Source organism: Chionomys nivalis, chromosome 19 (genome assembly GCF_950005125.1).
Source record: "Chionomys nivalis chromosome 19, mChiNiv1.1, whole genome shotgun sequence".
NCBI lineage: Eukaryota > Metazoa > Chordata > Mammalia > Rodentia > Cricetidae > Chionomys > Chionomys nivalis.
Genome location: NC_080104.1, coordinates 54,481,396 through 54,502,378, shown reverse-complemented (window position 1 = coordinate 54,502,378; position 20,983 = coordinate 54,481,396). Strand labels below are relative to the sequence as shown.

Genomic DNA, 20,983 nt, shown 5'->3' with positions numbered 1-20,983 from the left:
CCAGCACAGGAGGAAAAGAGAAAAGACAAAAGAACTATAAAGGGGAAGCTCATGGGGTCATGGACATGGAGGCCAGCAGTCCAGGTGTGAAGCTGGCAGGGCTGGGGGCCCTGCCTGCACCATGGAGGATCTGTCATAGCTCTGAGGCCTGAGAGCTGGCACTCCCCTTGTCTTCAGAAGCCATCAGCACCACAGCAGGCCTCGTGAGATGTTCTTCCTGTGTCCGTCTGCCCAGATTCCCTGTTTTTCCATTTGCTTTTCAGAACTGGACACATTTTTCCTGCACCTCCTGGTTTACAACAGGAGCTGATAGGGAAGACAGTTCTACTTCACAGTATATGCAGGGAACTACCTCCAGCTCCGGGGACTTAGAAGGATTTTTTTCCCAAAAGTTAGACCAAGTAAACTGGTGTTGACTCCTTGAGTTTTCCACTGGCTCTTCCCTCCTAATAGTAACAAGTTCTAATTAGTTAAGCAGCTCTCGAGGCCGACTTAACCTCTACTTTGGGTACTGTAGATCTAAAGCCCTGCTATTTCAATCAACAGCCACTAATTCCACTTCAACAGTGGGCTGCATTGGGGGAATCTTGGCGTCTCCCTCTCTCCAACCTCTCATTCTGACTCACTCTGCAGCCTTTTTCCTGCTCACAGCCATACTGACATCTAGTGTCCTCTGATAAGTTTGCCTAAGGACAAGGACTTGGCGTCTTTGAACTTATTTGTTTATCGATATCAAAAACAGCCATATCCTGCTGCATTCCTGGATGTGCAGTGAACATCTCCCTCTGGGGGACAGCCGGGGTTATCTCCCTTTTTTGCATTTTTGTGCGTTTGGTGGACCCTTCCCATTTCTTTTGGTTTATCTTCACTAAGTGCCTTATTTTTCATTTGCTGAACACTTACGCTTTGTGTATACTTAAACCGCTTGCTTTAAGAAATGTTTATAATCACATGACTCTCACTAGTGATCTTGGCTACATCCTAGTGTTTCCTAATAACTTAGGCTTTGTAAGAAATGGATCTCAGTTGTGGTACTGCCAAAACTTGGCAATGTCCCCCTCAGGCAGCTGCTCCACAGTCTTCAGCTGCTGAGGAACTGCCACTGTCTCCCAGCTCCCAGCTGTCTGCTTTACTCCAGATTGCCCTTAAAAAAAAAAAAAAAAAAAAGGACGCTAATCTTAGTGAGCCAGGGCCCTCCATATTCCAGCAAAACCTCTTCTCTTTGCAATGGGTGACATTTGCAAAGACCTTCTTTCCATTTCTTTCCATGTTGGGCCATACTCTGAAGTACAGGCCTTTGGAAGTCAACACATGCATTTGGACATAAGCATCCCTGCTGTAACTCGCACTCTTTAACGTCATGTCATTGACACTCCACCAGTGCCATCTGGCCACACAGCCTGCAGCAGAAACGCCCTAACCCTAACTCTGTCTCCCTACAAAGAATCACACAAAGTCCTAGCAATAAGCCCTGCAAATAAGTCCCCACCATCAGAGCGTTCACCCAAGACCCTTATACATTTCATTAGCAATCCTGCAGATTGGTCCAGAGTGGGGACCACAGGACCTCTCAGAGGAAAGGGACACCCTTCACTGTGACACCGGACCCAGGATGGTATGAAAACCAATCTCACAGAAGGGACTTTCACACACTAATGATATGGGAAAGGGTTCTGTTTTAGTTAGGGTTTCCATTGCTTTGGAGAGACACCATGACCACAACAATCTTATAAAAGAAAACATTTAACTGGGGTGGCAACTCACAGTTTCAGAGGTTTACTCCATTATCACGGTGGGACATGGCGGCGTGCAAGCAGACATGGTGCTGGAGCTGCAAGTCCTCCGTTTTAATCAGCAGGCAACAGGAAGTGAACTAAGACACTGGGCGTGACTTGAGCATATGAGACCTCAAAGCCACACCTCCTACAGTACCAGTCCCTTTGGAAGCCATTTTCTTTCAAACCACCACAGGTTCCGTTCACCAGGGTGCCTTCAACAGTCACCCCACACCAGTAAATGCTACAAAGCCCCCTCACCAACATCCCTACCCAATGTGCCCCATACCATAGTCCCCTCGCAAATAACCCTTTACCAACATAGCATCACACTCTTCTTATTTATTATTATTATTATTTGGGGAGGGGGTCAAGACAGGGTTTCTCTGTAGCTATGGAGCCTGTCCTGGAACTTGCTCTTATAGACCAGGCTGGCCTCAAACTCACAGAGACCCACCTGTGTCTGCCTCCTGAGTGCTAGGATTAAAGGCGTGCGCCACCACTGCTTAGCAACATCACACTCTTACCAACATTCCATTGCCAGCATCCCCTCACCAACATCTCCTTGCCAGTATTCTCCTGTCAACACTCCATGACAGTCATGCGGTCATCAGCATCCCATCTCTGACCTACCAGACATCACTACATCAATAGCCTTCTACCAACACCCACACCCCTACATCCTCAACAACATCTGTTACACACAGCTCCAAACCAAAGTTCCTTCACCATTATGCTCCTACCAATGACCTCTCACAAGTGTCCTGTCACCAGATTCCCTCTCCATAGCACCCACAACATCCTCACCAAATCATACTTCCCAAATCCAGTGATGTCACTACTTCTAGACACAAGCTATCTGCTTTCCCTGTAGTAGCCTCCCTGCCACTGTCCCCTCTTCTAGACACGAGCTATCTGCTTTCCCCATGCCAGCTTCCCTGCAACTGTCCCCTCCTCACATTTCCTCACAACAAGATTCTCTTAGCTCCCTCTACCAATTTCCCTTCACTACCTTCCCCTTACAGTTACCCTCCTTCAACACCGTCTCTTCACTGCCTTCCCCACAGCATCTTTCAATCATGGCTTTCCAATCCCTACCTTCCCTTGCCACCATCCCCTTCCCTTTATCAGAATCCTCTCACCACTTCCCCTCAAGATCCGCTCCCCACCACCTTCCCCCCAGTCTCTTCCCCCCATCAACATCTCCTTTCTGATATTCCCCCCAAGAAAACCCCTCGCAAATATGACAAAACCATTATTTTCTCGCTGTTGTGTTCCTTCTGATGTCCCCTTGCTTCTGTGCCTTTAGACCTCTATGTGTCCAGGAACCTGCACATCAATGGACGGTCCCTAAGTGTTGTAGCCTGTGAGACAAGCTCTCAAGACCACACCCAGGATTCAAGGAGAAAGTCCACAGTGTAGCGAAACAACTTGAAGTTTTTCTATCTGAGGGGCACTGAACAAATTTATATCTGTGCGGTTCAAGTCATGCTATTTATTGTTCTGTCTATTCTTTTGCTATAGCTCTAATTCTACCCCTGCAGCTTCAGTTCTATCTAAGTTATAATTCCTATTAGTTAATAATTCCTTCTAAGTTCTAATTCTTTCTCTTTCTCCTCTGTCTTATACACGCACATGCACACACACACACACACACATATATATATATATATATATATATATATATATTTACTGCAAAAGGCTTTTTACAATAATAAAAAAATATAAAGCTACCTCTGAAGGTCATAGCACATTCCTCAAATAAGTGATAAGGAACAGAACCATTTACCATGGCAACACAAGGTTTCAAGATTCCTGGTATAAGACTGTGACCAGAGGCTGGGGGCACAGTGCCAGGTGAGACAAGCTGCAGAGAGATCTGTAAAGAGACTCAGGTCTTGACCATCCAGACTTTAGCAAGCAAAAAATTGGCACAGTTTCTTAGGTTTGTGTTAACAACTTTGGTTAGGCATCTGTGGCTTTGTCCTTGTGTGTATCTGTAAAGTTTTTAACTTATGATCCATTCACAGAAACATTCAGCCTAGCTTGAACTTGCTCTGAGGTAAAAACGAGTTAATTGTGTGGTTTGTCTTAGACTGGGGAGAAATTGTTGTTTTCTATATTAGTTTGTGTTAAAGGAACAAAGCAGGTTTTTAAGAGTCTTATAGTTCTCATGGGACAATAAATCTAGTTCTGAATATTTAATAGTATATTTTCTATATATCAAAATTATACAGGTTAATGCAAAATCATCTTCATGACCATCCACAGATATATGTGCCCATAAGATTGTGATATAATCACGATATTACATATACACATTACATGAGATTACACATTATAGTGCAGGTATTGGGGAGATACCATAGCTATCTTTGTACATGTAGATTTACAGACAGAAGCAGTCAGTATTTATAGGCAATATTTTCATAAGCCTTGCCTATGAATTTCCCCCATCAGATTAGTTGATTCCCTGGTGAGTTGGCCTTAGGAATATCAACTGCCATCTGTTGTAATTGCATCATGGCCCACAAGAGCTCTTGACACCTATGCTCCCCCACCCCCAAAATACACACAGGAGCATTTTTGGATGTTCCCAGAATCCTATTTCATACTATACGAGGCTATACCATACTAGGCTTCTCTCCACCATGGTGGGAACAGCCCATCTCCCACCCTGCTTTGGGTCCGTCATAGCCATTGTTCTAGTTGGTTTTCTTCCTATGCTGAATAACCAACAAAAAGCAATTTGGGAAGGGAACAGTATGTTTGACTTATATTTTGATGTCACAATCCATCATTGAGGGAGGTTGTAGCCGGAGCTCAAGCAGAAACCATAGAGGGCTCACTCCCCCTGGCTCATACCCAGCCAGCGTTCTTATACAACCCAGGACCACCTGCATAGGGGTGGCACTGCCCACAGTGGTCATGGCCTTCTCACATCAACCAACAATCAAGCAATTTCCCACAGACATGGCCACAGGCCAGTCAGATCTCAGCGTTCCTCAGCTAAGATTCCCTGACTCAGGTGACTCTTGGTTGTCGACAAACTAAGCAGGATGCCTCTTCATGGAAATGATAACACACCCAACTCCTCCACCTACCCACCACACACCCCGGAACACACGTGCTGGAAGGCAGAGTGTCAACCCAACCCTCTCTGCTGTCCTGCAGCCTCTCTGGGTTACAGTGCTGGGGATATGGCTAGGGTTAGGGCCCTAAGTCCAGGAGGCCTAGCAGAATCTCCTCTTTGCCTGAGGAAGGGCTAAAGGAAGCTCTACCCTGGAGAAGTCTTCTGGACCACTGTTGTGTGTCTCCTCGGTGTGAAGTGCAAAGCCTGGGCCTGGGAACTGGATGGGATCGAGTTCTCTGTCCTCAATGTACTTGGATATCAGGGAAAGAATAGAGAATCATCACCTGACTGCCCCTCCCCAAGACAGCCCCAACCCTGGGCAGGACACGCATTTGAGACTAGCAGCTCAGACAGCCATGAAAGATCCCATGGGATAGTGCAATATACCAATATACCTTCAAATGCTCTTTGGTGGCAGCAAGGGGCAAAACCCCAGAGTCATCCTTATTCTGTCTTAGACAGGAGCACAGGCATTTGTTATACACAAGTTGGCCAGGACCCCTCACCGAAACTGGGCTGCCCCCCCCAAGCACCTTGTTAGGTTCAGTCTAATTTGTAGAACTTCCCACACTGAAGGATTCCACCCCTTTGCCTGCAACACATGTGAACCGTCTGTTCATGTTGCTTCCCCTGGTTGATGACTCTTCCCAGAAACAAGTGACTTAAATTTTCAGATAGTAAATCTGTCCTAAAAGGCATTTAGATTTTCTGCCTCACTTAAGAAGAATGTACCACAAGCTGTTTTCTTTTTATGTACTGTGTTGATAGCTACAACCATACTTGGGAGATTTTCTCATGGAGTGGCACATCTGAAAGTCATGGGGTGAGATTTTTTTTATTAGTAATGGAGAATAGAGAGAAGAAGCGAACCACAGAAGATCTGAGGATGGAGGACGGGGGGGAGCCCCCGTGATGGTGACATGGAAGCTAGGATCAGACTGTCCATTGAAGGGAGATAATGTCCTCACAGCCCTGAGGAGCCAGACTCTCCCCAGTGTGAGGGCTTGGAGCACTACAGTCTCTGTCCCTTGCTACATGGCTGTGCTGGCTGCTCTTATGTCAACTTGACACAAACTAGAGTCACCAGAGAGGAAAGAACCTCAATTAAGAAAATGCTTCCATAAGATTCGACTGTAGGACATTTTCCTAAATAGTGACTGATGGAGGAGGGTAAGCAGCTCCCCTTCAAGGCCTCTGCATTGCCTCCTGCCTCCAGGTTCCTGCTCTGCTTGAGTTCCTGTCCTGACTTCCTTTGATGATGAACAGTGATGTGGAAGTGTCAAACAAACCCTTTCCTCCCCAGCTTGCTTTTTGGTCATGGTGTTTTGTCACAGCGATGGTGATCCTAACTAAGACAATGGCAATGAGTTCAGTGCTCAGAGCATCCTAGAGCTGGGAGCATCCCCATATACACTCCATCTGGGAATCTGGAGCTGGGGCTTCATTACTCACAAACGAAGGAGTCCCCTGGTCCTGCTCCCGATTCCAGTCTCAGCCTTGCCTTGCCCCCAAACCCAAGCACGCCAGGCAGGTTTGTGTTCAGAATTTACTAGAAGCCACAGATAACAGAGGGTATCAGGCTAAATGCCTGCAGTAGACCACCGCCAATCAGACCCTACTCCCTACCCCAAACCACCTCGGTTGCATCTACACCATCCTACACAGACAGTTGTAGCCCCAACCTGACACTGCTGACGTCATGGCTGAATCTTCCCTCCAAGCAGGCTTGGGTCACTTAGGATAGGTAAAGACCCCTGGAAGTTGGACCATTCATGGCGTGGGGGGGAAGGGGACATCTCTTTATTCCCTCCGTGCTTCTAGGCTATCCAACACCAGTGCAGCCTGGGTCTTGGCTTCCTGCAGAAGGCTGGAGATTCGATGGCGCATCTGACAGACATAGAGAGATATATCACCCTACCCCCTCCATGCTTGCTGTGACCTGCTGCTCCTAACAAAAAAATCCCAGGCTCCTACTGCCACCTCCCCATGGCATACCCACCTCACAGTGACTAGGGTCATCTATCAGTGTGGGTAGAAGTTTTGGGAACAGCCATACCCACTGACCCTCCACAGACTCCCATCCCATTTCTTCTACTTCTGCCCAGACTGCTGAGGGGACAGCTGTATCCATAAGACCCAGAGGGGCAGGGCTCACTCACAGAGGTCATACTATCTAAAGTTGGTCAGGGAGGGGCTAGACCCCAAAGATGCCCAATTGCTAGCATTCTACTTAAGAACTGAGCCCTTAAAAGTCTTTTCAAAGTTGTCACAAATATCTAGAAGACAGATGCTTAAGAATGGCTGTCAGAGCTAAGGTATGGAACAGTGTGTCTGCTAATTGACAGAGGGTTCCTTTGAAGCAATAAAAATGTCCTGGAACTTGCTAGAATGATGGCTATACAATACTGAGAATTGCAAAAATTCTACTGAATTCTATATTTTAATATAGCAATTTGTATGTTTTGTGATTTTTGCCTCAATAATACAATAAAATTGCCATGCAGCTGTTATGAATGCTGAGATTTGGTTCATTGCTTAAAGCCATTATTTTTCCAGTCCCTGGGGTCTTGGTGCTTGGGGGTCCCCAGCCTGGAATGGCCAAGCCCTCAATTCTACTATAAGAGCAGGGTAGGTGGTATGGGCACTGGGGTACTATTTAGCAACTTTTCATCTCCTAGTCAGGTCTGGACCCATGGGAAGGGGGATGTCAATGTATACCCTCAGACACCTGGTCACCCTGTACCCATGGCTCCAGGAGAGATAGCAAGAGCCTGTTCCTTCAGGTGACCAGCAAGAGTCATCCCTGCTCACAGCAGACATTGCAGGTCCCTGAATGGGGCCTGGCATCAAGTCTTCCCCCTGCCCACCTTCTCTTTAAATGCATCATCGGTCATGTCCTTCAAGTTGATGAGCACGTTGAAGTATGCACCAAACACACCTGTCTCCAAGGCTTTGGCTGCCACCTGAAGAGACACCAGTGAAAGGGGCTGGTTCTGAACCCACAATGCCTCTGTGCCTCTTGAAAGTATCAACCCTCCTGTCAAGACCAAGCAAGCTGACCCATCCTATAGGTTGGCAGGCAAAGGCTTCATGCAGGGACCTGCATTCTTCATACCACTAAGCCTGACCCTACCCACAGAGATTGGGCTACCATGGCCATGTTGGTCTGAGACCTGAACCGAGAAAAGGAACCCACTACTAATTTGAAGATGTGACTCCTGGAAGCCTGAGGGGGGTATGAAGGTATGCTCTAGAGGCCGTTGATCCCTCTGAACCTGCCCTCAGCAGTTATCCGCCTGCAAACTAGAGCCACTCCCAGGAGAGAGAATCAGTTCGCTGGGGCCTCCAGGCTATACACTGAAATTCACCGCATACTGTAGGGTTCCTGGGTTAGTTGTAGGGGCCATAGGACACGCCTCTGCTTTGTCCCATCCCCCATACAGGATGAGTGAAGTCCATTTCCACAGGCTGGCTCAGGTATCTCCCTGTATGTAGGGTGGTATATCTGTAAGCTCTGACGACACCCAAGTTGCTAACTGTGGAACAACATTGAACAAGAATGTGGATACCACCCTGAGCTGCTCTGACACCCTGGAACCCTCATACCTGCAGGTCAGACAAGCAGGCCAGGTTCCCACAGAGGGCCAGCTCCTTCAGCACTGGCCACAGCTGGGACACAGTCTCTGCCAGCTTCAGTGGCACAGCAACCGCCTGTCTCAGCCCCTCCTGCAGAGCACAGGCCCGCCTAGAACCCAGGCGGCGATACGTGAGTTGGGGGCTGAGTGCATTCTGACCCCAATCATCACACTCCCTTCCCAAAGGCTGAGCACAGACTCAGGAGTGACAAAATGATCATTACTCACTACCCATGGTGCACCTGTGCCAACCCCCACCCCCAGACACTGAGACCCATGGCCCAGAGGGTCCAGCAGGCCCACCTGGCCAATGCCATGCTCACCTGTCCCTCTCTTCGGCTGTGTTCTTGGGCAGCTTTATTGCCTCCTATAGGGAAAAAAGACGAAAACACACATGGTGAGTGGCCACGAAGAACTGGCTGCATCCCCTGGCCATGCTGGGATGGCAGTGAGGACTGTGTCCTGGAATTCAGCAGCACGGGCAGCATGGGCAGTGCTTATCCATGGCCTCTTGCATGGGCACTTCCTACTGAAATGCATCATGCTACAGGCCACAGGCAGGGACACCTTTTGTGGGGATGATGTTTCTGTTGGTATCTGTGGTCTCCAGCACTTGGTGCCTGGGTCTGGGTGTCATAGGTCCCCACAGCCACCTGGAGAAGACAGGTGAGTGGCGTTCTCTGGGGACCTTTAAAGGCTCCTGGATTCTTCCACTAGTCCTCCCTACAGTACCAGGATCTGATGGTGAGAACGACTTTATCGTACACAGTCTAAACACACAAGGGCGGCGCTGACATTGGAAGCTCTAAGGCCTTTTCGACCATGGTGCTGCATCCCTTGTCCCTGGCCATCTGTAGACCTGGCCTTTGTGTGTGGTGAGTGCTGCCGGTCTCAGCGTTAGCCTCAGCCTCCCACAGCATCCCTCAATCTTGCAGGATGGGACAGGGCAAGGGGAAGCTGGGTAGGGGGTATGCACACTGGTGTTGGTTTATTCACCAGATCTCAACCAGTCATTATCGTGACCCTTCTCTCAGCCAGGAGGGACAGCAGAAGCTAAGCAGACACTTTGCGTCCCCAGCCAGCTTGTCATTGTCATAACATGTACCTCTCCTCCCGCCTGGGGAATGTGGCACTTGACTTAGCTGTGGCCTCTCGGCTACACCCCACGTAATCGGTTCTATTTCCTGATTCAGTGCAAGTTTTATCATGCTTTCATTTTTGATTGTTTTATGTTTTATTGTTTTTATGTTTCATTGTCTCAATGAGAAAAGTACGTATCTGTGACTTTCCTAAAATCCATCTTCTTGCTGCACATGAAAGACATTAATCAACACAACACTTACACAAACTTCATTTCATATTATTTAAATCTTCTCCTATGATTTGCTGTCTTTAGTTAATTTTCATTTATCTGACTTTCTCTTATAGTTGTGTTTTTTAACATATATCTTATTTCTTCTTTTTTTTTTTTTTTTTTTTTTTGGTTTTTCGAGATAGGGTTTCTCTGTAGCTTTGGAACCTGTCCTGGAACTCCCTTTGTAGACCAGGCTGGCCTCGAACTCACAGAGATCCGCCTGCCTCTGCCTCCCGAGTGCTGGGATTAAAGGCGTGCGCCACCACCGCCCGGCTTATTTCTTACTTCTAATATCTAATGTTAGGGTTGTCTCTGAACTGCTAATATTTATATCTAAACTAACATTTCCCTTTAAATGCCTGTCTCTCTTTGTCTTTTTTTTTTTTTTTTTTTTTCGAGACAGGGTTTCTCTGTAGCTTTTTTGGTTCCTGTCCTGGAACTAGCTCTTCTAGACCAGGCTGGCCTCGAACTCACAGAGATCCGAATGCCTCTGCCTCCCGAGTGCTGGGATTAAAGGCGTGCGCCACCACCGCCTGGCTCTCTTTGTCTTTATACCTCTGCCTGTGGCTGTGTATGTCTGTCTGTGTCTCTGTGTGTTCACATGTCTCGGTCACTCTTCATCTCTGTCACTCTCCCCTTATCTCTCTGTCTCTGCCTCCACCTCTGTGTCTCTGTATCTCTGTCTCTGTGTCTATTGCTGTATGTGTAGTCACTGATTTCATTTATGTGCATGTCACTGTCTCTGTGTATGTCCCTGTCTCTCTGTCTCCGTGTGTATCCCTGTGTCTGTCTGTGTATATCCCTGTCTCTGTCTGTGTATATCCCTGTCTCTGTCCCCGTGTGTATCCCTGTCTCTGTCTGTGTATATCCCTGTCTCTGTCCCTATGTGTATCCCTGTGTCTGTCTGTGTATATCCCTGTCTCTGTCTGTGTATATCCCTGTCTCTGTCCCCGTGTGTATCCCTGTGTCTGTCTGTGTATATCCCTGTCTCTGTCCCCGTGTGTATCCCTGTCTCTGTCTGTGTATATCCCTGTCTCTGTCCCCGTGTGTATCCCTGTCTCTGTCTCCGTGTATATCCCTGTCTCTCTTTCCCCGTGTATATCCCTGCCTCTGTCTGTGTATATCCCTGTCTCTGTCCCCGTGTGGATACCTGTCTCTCTGTCTCCATGTATATCCCTGTCTCTCTGTCTCTGTATATCTCTGTTTCTCTCTGTGTGCATCTCTCACTTCTAATCATTTCTTTCATCTTTTCAGAGTCTGGCCCTGCATCCTTGCCATGTCCGCTCATCTGACCACACCTGTAATTATTTCTCAAGATGGGTTTTCCACCTCCAAACTCTCCTGGTGGCTCCTGTATGTTGTGGCTGAGGGGTTCTTTCTAGTCTAGGTCGTTAATCTTCATGGTTGTTCTGTTACGGTTTCTATGACCTCAGAGCTCTAGCCTGCTAAAGAGGTCAGGACAGGGGCCTGCCCTGGCAATTTGCCCCTCATCAGGGTATAGTGCTGGCCTCCACAATGGCCCAGATGACCTACAGGCAAGAGAATCCTTCCTGCAGGTCTCTAGAATCTGGGAGCCAGCTCTCACATATCCCTGGCCTGGAAGCCAAGATCCTGGCTGGCCAATCTGAGACGTGTCTGCTGTTACCTTCAATGTTACCAGCTAGTGTCCCTCCAGGATCCCCAACCCCGGGGCACCCCATTCTGGGGTCCTGCCCTCCTAAGTTCCCTTTCCTGGGGCAAGGTCCATGTTCTCCAGACCTAGACCCTCAAGGTTGCAAAAGTAGGGGCTCCTAAAATATTGGCAGATCATGCCACCTTCCCAGTGTCTCGCCCCTGACTCCAAATTTGCAGATTACTAAGGCTAGCAACTCCAGGCCTGGCCATTGAGCATGCTTACCAGACAGGCAGCAAAAGCCTGGGCATCAGCATCCACCAATGGGATTAGCTGGGCGGAGGCCGCATGGAATGGTGGGATCAGGCGCCGCATGGTGGAGTCCAGGTGATCAAACTGGCGCCGCCCGTAGGTCATCTGGCCCACCATTGAGGCCAGGGCCGCACCCTGGTAAGGGGCAAGCTGTGGGAGCTACCCGGGGGACCTAGCCACCCCAAGCCAGAGCCCCAAGTGCAGGGAGATCAAGTGTGGAATCTCACCCTGCAGGGTCCCCCACTACAGAGTCTCCCACCCCAGAGTCCCACTCTCCGAATCCCTATCAACCCGCGCCCGCCTGGGTCTTGCCATCTATGGCTCTGCCCTCGGTGGGTTACCTCAGGTGCTCACCATGGCTGCAACAGCCGCTGCTACAGAGCCGCCGCCTGGGGCAGCAGAGCGGGCCCCCACCTCCCGAACAAAATTGAGCAATGACTTGTCCATCAGGCTCTGCTCCGGTCCACTAGCTGGAACCAGGTACCTACCAATGGGAGCCGCTTAAAGAAGCGGAGACACACCCTCTTACCCCCAGCCCCAAGCTCATTAGCTGGAGAGAAGAGAAGGAGGCGGGCCGGGAGGGCAGGACCGAAACACGCCGAGAAGTTGGAGGATCAGGCACCTGGTTTAAGATTTGGTGACCAGAGATGTGAAGATGATGAGGAACTGGAAGAGTGTGGGGAAAGGGGTAAAACAAGGGAAGGAGGGGCAGGAAGCGGGCAGAGTGGAAGAGTGGGGAAGAGATGCGAAGCCTCACTCAATGATCCTCTCCTTCGGGTCGAAGGGTGCCAGGGAATCCAGGCCCAGCCGGTTCACCACCTGCAGAGAGGACATCACACCCACTGCTCAGCTAGGCGCCACCTTGACAAGTTTTTCCCACCCTCCCTTCCCAGGAACCTTGCCAGTTCACTTCCTGACAGGTTGATATACAGACAGAAACACTCCACGCTCCCAGGGCAAACAGAACAATGAAAGGGTTGCACACCCTTCCCTCACAACAGAGCCTAGGTGACCATGGGAAGAGCCAGCTAAGTCCTCTTCTTGGGATTAGATTCTAATTCAGAATCTAATAGATTCTTACAAACAGGGGCAACCTTGATTCCCCTGCACATAAAAATGTGGGGGAAACCGAGTTTCACCCGAATTCAGGATACAGTGAAAACAGTCCCACCTGGATTCGAATTCATCTCAGCAAAAACATTCGACCCATTATGAAGCCATGCAACGGGGACAACACATTTCACTTCCTGAAGCAGAAAGGGACACACACACACTCGAAGGACACAAGCAGGGTGCACTCCAAAGGTGGTTCTGGGGGGCGGGTAAAGGATGCCGCCTGGGTGGGGTCACAGAATCAGCAAGCAGTGAAGGACAGATACTCTAGTGAAGGATGGATATACTCTAGGGAAGGATGGATACTGTAGTAATGGATGGATACTCTAGGGAAGGACAGATACTGTAGGGAAGGACGGATACTCTAGGGAAGGATGGATACTCTAGGGAAGGACGGATACTCTAGGGAAGGATGGGAAAACAAGGCAATATCGCTGGAGATGCAGCCACCCCCAGAGCAGATCCTGGGCCCAACAAGATGAGCAAATGTGCTGTAGACAAGAGAGTCATGTGTAGATGGGACCAAGGGAGGGATACCTGGGACATATCTACCCAAATCCATGGACTGTGTTTTACTGGGGTGTAAGGAACCCGACGGAGGGGGCTGGCAGCAGACACGGCTCTTCAGAGAAGCAGCCAGCCCAGGCATTAAGAAGGCAGAGAACATAAAGTTTATGTAGTACCAGTTCCAGAGGAACCCTTCATGAGGTTCTACAGGGCCATGAAAGTGGAAGATCTGCTACCTACGAGTCAAGAGCTGGCCACAGAGCTTGCTCAGTAAAGTGCTTGCCATGCAAGCACAAAACCTTGAGTCAGGCCCCCAGGACCCCTATCAAAATCAATTAATTGGTTAATAATTAATTAATTAAAAAATCCTGGCACGGTGGTAAGCCCATTACTTGCAATTTCAGTGCTGGGGAAGTGGAGACAGAAAGAGTAGCCTACTTGGTGAGTTCCAGTGAGAGACCCAATTTCAAAAAAAAAAAAAAAAGATGGATAGCCCCTTAGAAATACACACACACACACACGCATGCACACATGCACACACACACATGTCAATAAAACAAAAAAAAACTGAAGGAAGAAGAGGGTTTTGGATTTGGGGTGGGCCCATCTGGAAGCATGAGCTTGCTCCTGGAGCAGCTGAAGGCCTACAGCCCCCATGCCTCCGTGGCATCTCACTCCCAAAAGGAACACAGCCCACCAGCCGTATCCGGTGCTCCTCCTCCAGAACAAACAACTTCTCCTTGTCGCAGTAGAAGGCCGCAGCATCCAGCAAGGCCTTCAGAGGCACCAGGCCCACCAGCTGCGAGCCCACCACTGGGAGGTTCAGCTCCTATGAGACAGAGGCGGTGAGGTCAGCGGCTGGGGGTTTCCCAGTGTGAGAAGGGTAGGGGCAGCTGCTCTCTACCCACCTGAGCCTCTCTGCGGGCTTCCTCATAGACTGTGTGCAGAGCTGTGACCTCAAAGTCCAGGAGGTTTGTGGACACCTGAGCCAGGTTCTTCTCATCCAGGTACCAACCGATGCCCTGAACCTTTTTCAGACGTCCTGGCTACGAAGAGATGCGTTCCCCAGCCTGGGCTAAGAATCTGGGCTCTGAATGGCCCCTGCCCAGCCTTTATCATGCCTAGCTCTGAGAGCCTCTTGTGCTTGTGTCCCCTAGCCAGATGAGTCAAGCGAGGTGACCCCCGATAGCTGGGTCGGCACTGTGACTCTCCTTGCTCTATCATCCTTGCTCTGGCTAGAGAGACGAGGCAAAACCTCACCCACCACATGAAAACTGAGACCAGCTTTCTTTAGTGCAGGTCTTTGATCTTATATCTGAGAGACCTAGGGACACTGATGTGGAAAGCCAGGGAAAGTCCCAACTCCCCTTGTCATCCATACCCCACCTGCTTGTCACTCTGATCCTCTCTTTGATGATCTGAGTGAGGCAGACACTCTGACCTCAACTTTGGAATGGGCATAATGAACTTGAGGGTCCCTTGCTTCGTGTTGAAATTACAGGTTGCTGATTCTGCAAAAAGTTGGCTCCTGGAGCCTCACTGCCTAGTAAGATGTGAGGCTGGGACAGATGGGAAGATGACTTCCTGTCACCATGTATGTCTAGGTCTCCTGTGTCTGATACGGACTCTGAGAAGTGATGCTCAAGCTAGCTGACAGCTTCTATGCAGACCTGGCAGGGGAGCCTTCACAACACATGAAGCTTTACTGAGGCATTGTGGGGGAGGCATATTTAGAGCAACTGGAGAGATGTGAAGACATCCGGGATGGCTGAGGCAGTTGTCAACACAGAAGCCTGACTATGTCTGCTTCTGTGGAAAAGTCTGTTAAAATAAGGGCAGCTGGGGTTGCTGGAGAGATATGGCTCAGTGGTTAAGAACGCTTGCTGCTTTTCCAGAGGACCTGGGTTCCCGGCACCTACATGATGACTTCTAATCATTAACTTCAGTGCCAAGGGACCCAGCACCCTCTTCTGGCACATATGCAGGCAAAATGCATACAAATTTTTAAAGGCAATCCTCAGTTTCAAACACTGAACTCTGAGGCTGAGACACCCCCCCAGGGCTGTGACACTAAGGGGAACAGTCTCCCGAGGGGGTTCTGAGGAAGACCCCTGGGGCATGGGACAGCAAGGCAGAGGCTACTCACCTGGTCTTTCCCACGGCCCTGCTCCCGTAGGTTGAGAGCAATGCGATGGGCCTGTTCCTTGGTGCTGAGCAGGTTGATGTTGAATGCAATGAGGAATTTCCGCGCACCTGTGACAGTGGCGCCCCAACTGGGGACAAAGGAGCTAGGGCCAAAGTCAGGCACCCACTCTGCCTGTTTGAGCTGCAGGAACATTCGCGTGGGGTGAGGTGGAGGGGCCCCAGGCCTGCCCACTCTCCCCAGGGGGAAAAAACGGCAGGGAGACCACCCTCTCACACCCAGGCACCTATTGGGGCAGCACCTTCTCAGGCAGGGCCTCATACTCTCCAGCCCGGATAGCCGGCAGGGTCTGCCGAGTGGGTGTCTGCGCTGCCTCACCATAGAGGTACACTGCAAAGGAACCCAAGTGGTCAGATGTTTAGCCAGGCAGAATCCAGTATGTCCTCGGTCCCACAGGGGCCCAGGCAGGGCGGCTCCTTCCAACTTCAACTGGGGGTAGATCTTCCTTAGCTGGCTCTCTCTGAGGAGCCCCCACCTTCTCCACACTCTTGGAGTGGGTACAGCAGTGCAGATGGCATAGCATAGACCTCCCACCCACCCAAAACAGTGCCACTGAAGTGGGCATGCTTATAAGGGTTAGGATATGTGGGGAGTGCTGATGGATACACTCAGGTTTCTTTTTAAAAATGTGTTTTTACTGTGTGGTGAACCTGTCCTCGTAGGAGGAAAAAGCAGAACTTGCCATACACATAGGCCTTAACCTCAGATGTTAGCTTATGTTCATGGCAACAACAGGGCAGGTTGGGTCCCACCCTGTGCTGCCATATGGACGGTCTATCCTGGTGTCTCCCCACAACGCCATGTTGTGTTTGTTCCTAGTTTGCCTCCTATCATTTTCTTGATCTAATTCCCCAAATGAAATCTTTCCCCTCATTTTTCATGTCTGTATGGTATGCATTTGTGCATGCAAGCCTATGCCTTTGTATGAGCTCATTACATGTGTGCATATGCATGGGGAGGCCCAGGGTTGATAGCAGGAATGATCCTTGGTCATTCTTCTTCAGCGTCATTCATTGAGGTGGGTCTCTCAATCACACCCAGAATTCCCTGGTGTGCTCATTAGCTTGTTTTGTCTCTGCCTTGCACAGTTGGGATTACAGGTGGATCATCATGCCCATTGCATTTATAGAGGTTTCTGGAAATCTGATCTCTGGTCCTCTTAAGTGGCAGGTGCTTAGACCAGTGAGCCATCTCTCCAGCCCAAATTCTATTTACAAGGCATGGACTTTGTAGTCTCCAGGCTCAGCAAGCTAAACTGTGGTCAAACAATGTCTGTTATGGAGTAACCTTTTTGTATGCTGTGAAGATGCATCTTTGCCAAGGTGCCTTTTGATTGGTTTAATAAAAGGTTGACTGGGCAATAGCTAGGCGGGAAGAGGTTAGGTGGGAGAGCCAAACTGAGAGGGTGCTGGGAAGAAGGGTAGCGTGACAAGGAGTCGCCAGCAAGACGGAGACGAACATGCTATGCTGAAAAAGGGTGCCACCATGCGGTAGAGCACAGATAAGAAATGTGGGTGAAGTTGTAAAAGGCTAGATAGTAACAAGCCTAAGCTATCAGTCGAGCATTTAGAACAGTAACAAGTCTGTGTAGTTATTTGGTTATAGGCTGCTGGGACAGAGATGGCTGATGACACAGAAAAGTCTGCCTACAAATATCCACTGCCCAGCCAGCAGGATGGGACATGCATCCACACCCTGCTGTGGTTGTGATTTCTGCTCCTGCTTGTTTCATGATCTAAGAACCTGCGGCTAGTGGCTTGCTCACAGAACTTTCTTTTCCTTCCTTCCTTTGTTCCTTCGTTCCTTCGTTTCTTCCTTCCTTTCTTTTTTGGTAGTGATCTGCAATTTTTTTGTTTGTTTCTTTTTAATATTTATTAATTTATTGAGATAGGGTCTATGTAGCCCAGGCTGTCCTGAAACTCTCTATTGTAGAGCAAGCTGGCCTTGAACTCACAGAGATGTGCCTGCTTCTGCCTTGCCTCCTGACCACTGGGATTAATGTGTGTACCTCAATGCTAGGTATGATCTGCATCCTTAGAAGGTGTCAAGGACGGAGAACCAGAGCACATGTCAGAGACTGGAATTTAGAACCCCATCGATCCTTCCAGGACACTCACCTGGTACATTGAGCTCCTCTGCCAGCCGCTGGCCAAAGGCCTTAGCACAGAGCACACACTCGTCCATGCTGACGCCCCTCACCGGGATGAAGGGGCAAACATCCAGAGCACCCATACGAGGGTGCTCTCCTGCGGGAAAGGGGGTAGGCCATCACCCTTACAGATATCCACACTGATCACAGAAAACCACCAGCTTCAAGTGGTTGGCAGCAGCAGTTCCTCCCAGGCTGGACTATTAGGAATGCCACAGAACATGGGGACAATCGTTGCTATGGCTGGCATAGAAGGACCTTAAAGTCCTGGAGAAGGGGTAGGGCTTGCATAAGCTGGCCCTTTATAATAATTTAAAAAAAAAAAAAAACACAAGATAAAGGCCTTCAGTGAGACCTTGCCAGGCTGAAAGTATCTGATCATGAGCCAGTTCTACCTTCTCTGGCAGCAGAGAATCCACACCACATCCAGAATACTCTGCCTGGCTCCTAACCTTAACAAGCCGTTATCTCCTTACCATGACCTCTGAAAACCGCTCTCCGAGAACGGACAGAGGCCTTGGCTTTTTGCCCAGCTCTGTGTGTCCACCAACCTTTGACCCTGCCCCCCCCCGTTGTGTTTGGTTTTGAGGCAGTTGACAAGTTTGCTTCCTAGTACCGTGTCCTCTTCTGTCTCCCCGAGGCCTCAGTCTAGTCAAGACCTTGGCATGAGTGAGCCCCTGTAGATTCACTAAACCCCATTGAACCCCACTCTAGGGGGCTGCTGATCTCCATAGCCTGTGTCCTAGGGCCATCTCCCCGCCTTTCCCCAGTCCACTCCTGCGAATAGGGCACACCACGTAGCCCTAATCCTAGTCCTAGGGGAACCTCCAAGGAGAAGCCTACCCACAGACCTGTTGCACTTACACCCCGTGTCCACGCCCTGAGCCTGCCCCTCTCCCAGGATACCGTGGCACAAGCTCAGCCTGGGAACTGAGACATGGGAGGCCTGGCCCAGCTCAAGTCCTCACCCTTGTGCTTGCTCATGTCGATGAGCTGTGAGGCCACGCGGGCAGCATTGAGAGCTCCCTCGACCACACACTCTGGCCGCCCCACGAAAGTATAGACAGTGCGGTTGGTGGAGGGTCCAGCATCAACATCCAGTAGCGCACAGCCTGGGGTCTGGGAGATGGCTCGGGAAATGGCATCAATCACCTGGAGATACAGGCCCAACACCATGCCCCTCAGTCCCTACTTGGTGAGGTTGTAGCCCCACACCCAAGTGTGATCTCAAGAAGGAGGTTTGAGGGATCCCCCAAAGAACTAAGCTTCAGTTCCAGAATCCACATGGCACAATAGGAAGGCCCCCGTGGTAATGACTATGGCCACCCCAGGTTCAGGGTGGCCCAGAAAAATAATTGGCCTGCTATCACACCCAGACTCTCAGAGGGGGTGAACAGAGTGGCAGCCTTCCGGTGGGAACAGCAGGGTAGGGACCGTTAGCTAACATGGGAAGGAACCCTGACGAGCACAGAACCTGCCAGGTCAGGAGCTGGGCTCAGATCTCAAACCCTATCCTAAGGACCCCTCTGGCCTCAGTTTCCCCATTAGGTAAAAGGGCCGATAATAGTGCCTACTTCACAAGGCTCCACAGGTGAGAAAAGAGTTAATATATATGGGAATGACCTTTCCTGTGACCTCAAATAACTCTGTCCTCTGCCTCTGTATTCAAGGGACTTCACTTTCAGATAGAAACACTGAGGTCACAGGATCCATGACCCCCACCAGGAGCACTCCAAAATCCCCAGGCCCACTTGCCAGTTCTCCAGAGTCCCCCCCCCATCCACAGAACGTTCCAGAACTGACGGTGATGGCTCCTTGGAGGGGGCCAGTAGGCTGTGGCTCTGCCCATCCTGGAAAGGCAACCTCCTCCCACCCCAGACTCACTCCCTTCCTGTGACCAAGGCACCCACACATCCTGCCAGCCCCGAAGGAGCCTCACCTCCTGGTTGTTCCCCTCTGAGAAGTTAGGGACACATTCCACCAATTGGGACATGGTCAGCCCTGGGTCCAGTTGCTCTTCTCAAAAGGCAGTAGAGGTGTGTGGAGTGACAGCCCTTTGGTGGCCCTGGGGCCTTTATACCTCCTCACAGCTAGTTTCTTATTAACCAGGGACCGTGCAAAGGGAGCTGGAGAGTGGAGGGTGCTCCCCAGTTAAGTACATGCTCTCCAAAAGTCACATGATCAGGGTCAGAGGGGCACATGCTGAGGACTCTCGGGGGCCTAGAGGGGCAGAGTTAAAGCTAGGGCATCAGGCCAACCTGGGTTCAAGGCCCAGCTTGATCCAGGGCTGCCTGTTGACCATCCAGATGACACAGTTTTGCCCTCAGGACGTGGCCTTTCCAGAGGAGGACCCATGGGACTTCTGGGTTGGTATCTTTTCATGAGGACCTGATCCTCGGGAATACAGGTGGAGAGGCCATGTGTGAGGCCTAGAGTAAAGCCTGGTTCTCCACAGAAGTCAACTTAGCTCAGAGAGGCAGGAGAGAGTGTCGGGTGAGAGCGAGAATGTGTGGAACCATGGGAATTTATGTGGAGTAGGTGTACATATGGGTGAATGGAGTGGCTATGGGTGTGAGTGTATATAGGAACATATGTGAATCTGTAGGGGTTGATGTGACTGTGCACGTGAGTGTTAGTGGGCCTGTGCAGGTAGTTATTAGAATGCACGCACTGTAAGGATGATGGCATAGATGTGGATGTTGGTGTTTGCAAGTAGATGGATGTTAATGTGTGTCGACCATGATGTAGGAAAGATGGGATACTGGTGTTGTATGTAGGCACTGATGTGAACAAACCTGCGGGGGGGGGGCTGTATCTGTGTATTCTGTGTATGTGTGTGCATGTATGTGTGTATGTGTGTATATGTGTATGTGTGTGCATGTATGTGTGTATGTGTATGCATGTATATGTGTGTATATGTGTATTGTGTATGTGTGTATGTATGTGTGTGCATGTATGTGTGTGTATGTGTATGTACATGTGTGTATGTATGTGTGTGTGTCCTAGTTTGCTTTTCTGTTGCTATGATAAAACACTCTAACCAAAAGTAAGTCAGGGAAGAAAAGGTTTATTTCCACTTACACTTCCAGGTCTTAGGCCATCATTGAGGGAAGTCAAGGCAGGAACTCAAGAGGCAATGAAGCAGAAACCATGGAGGAACACCGGTTAGTGGTTTGCTTCCTGGCTCACT

General features: G+C 49.7%; 1 protein-coding gene across 1 annotated transcript; it reads right to left on the bottom strand.

Moving 5' to 3' along the window:
* Positions 1–6,708: 6,708 nt before the first annotated feature.
* Positions 6,709–19,786, bottom strand: Ftcd (formimidoyltransferase cyclodeaminase). The gene is made up of 14 exons (XM_057751914.1): positions 19,733–19,786; positions 18,762–18,945; positions 17,762–17,890; positions 15,886–15,974; positions 15,588–15,767; positions 14,350–14,487; positions 14,139–14,270; positions 12,579–12,640; positions 12,176–12,305; positions 11,795–11,956; positions 8,867–8,910; positions 8,515–8,653; positions 7,776–7,871; positions 6,709–6,795 (listed from the first exon to the last, which is right to left on the bottom strand). The coding sequence occupies exons 1-14, from the start codon at positions 19,784–19,786 to the stop codon at positions 6,709–6,711; spliced, it is 1,626 nt and encodes a 541-aa protein (XP_057607897.1).
* Positions 19,787–20,983: the final 1,197 nt, after the last annotated feature.

Coding starts and splice junctions, on each gene's coding strand:
- Ftcd (XM_057751914.1), bottom strand. CDS start 19,786: ATGTCCCAATTGGTGGAATGTGTCCCTAACTTCTCAGAGGGGAACAAC. Junction 12,641..14,138: donor AGGAGCACCGGATACGGCTG/GTGGGCTGTGTT, acceptor TCCTCTCTGCAG/GTGGTGAACCGGCTGGGCCT. Junction 11,957..12,175: donor CAGCGGCTGTTGCAGCCATG/GTGAGCACCTGA, acceptor GCCCCTTACCAG/GGTGCGGCCCTGGCCTCAAT.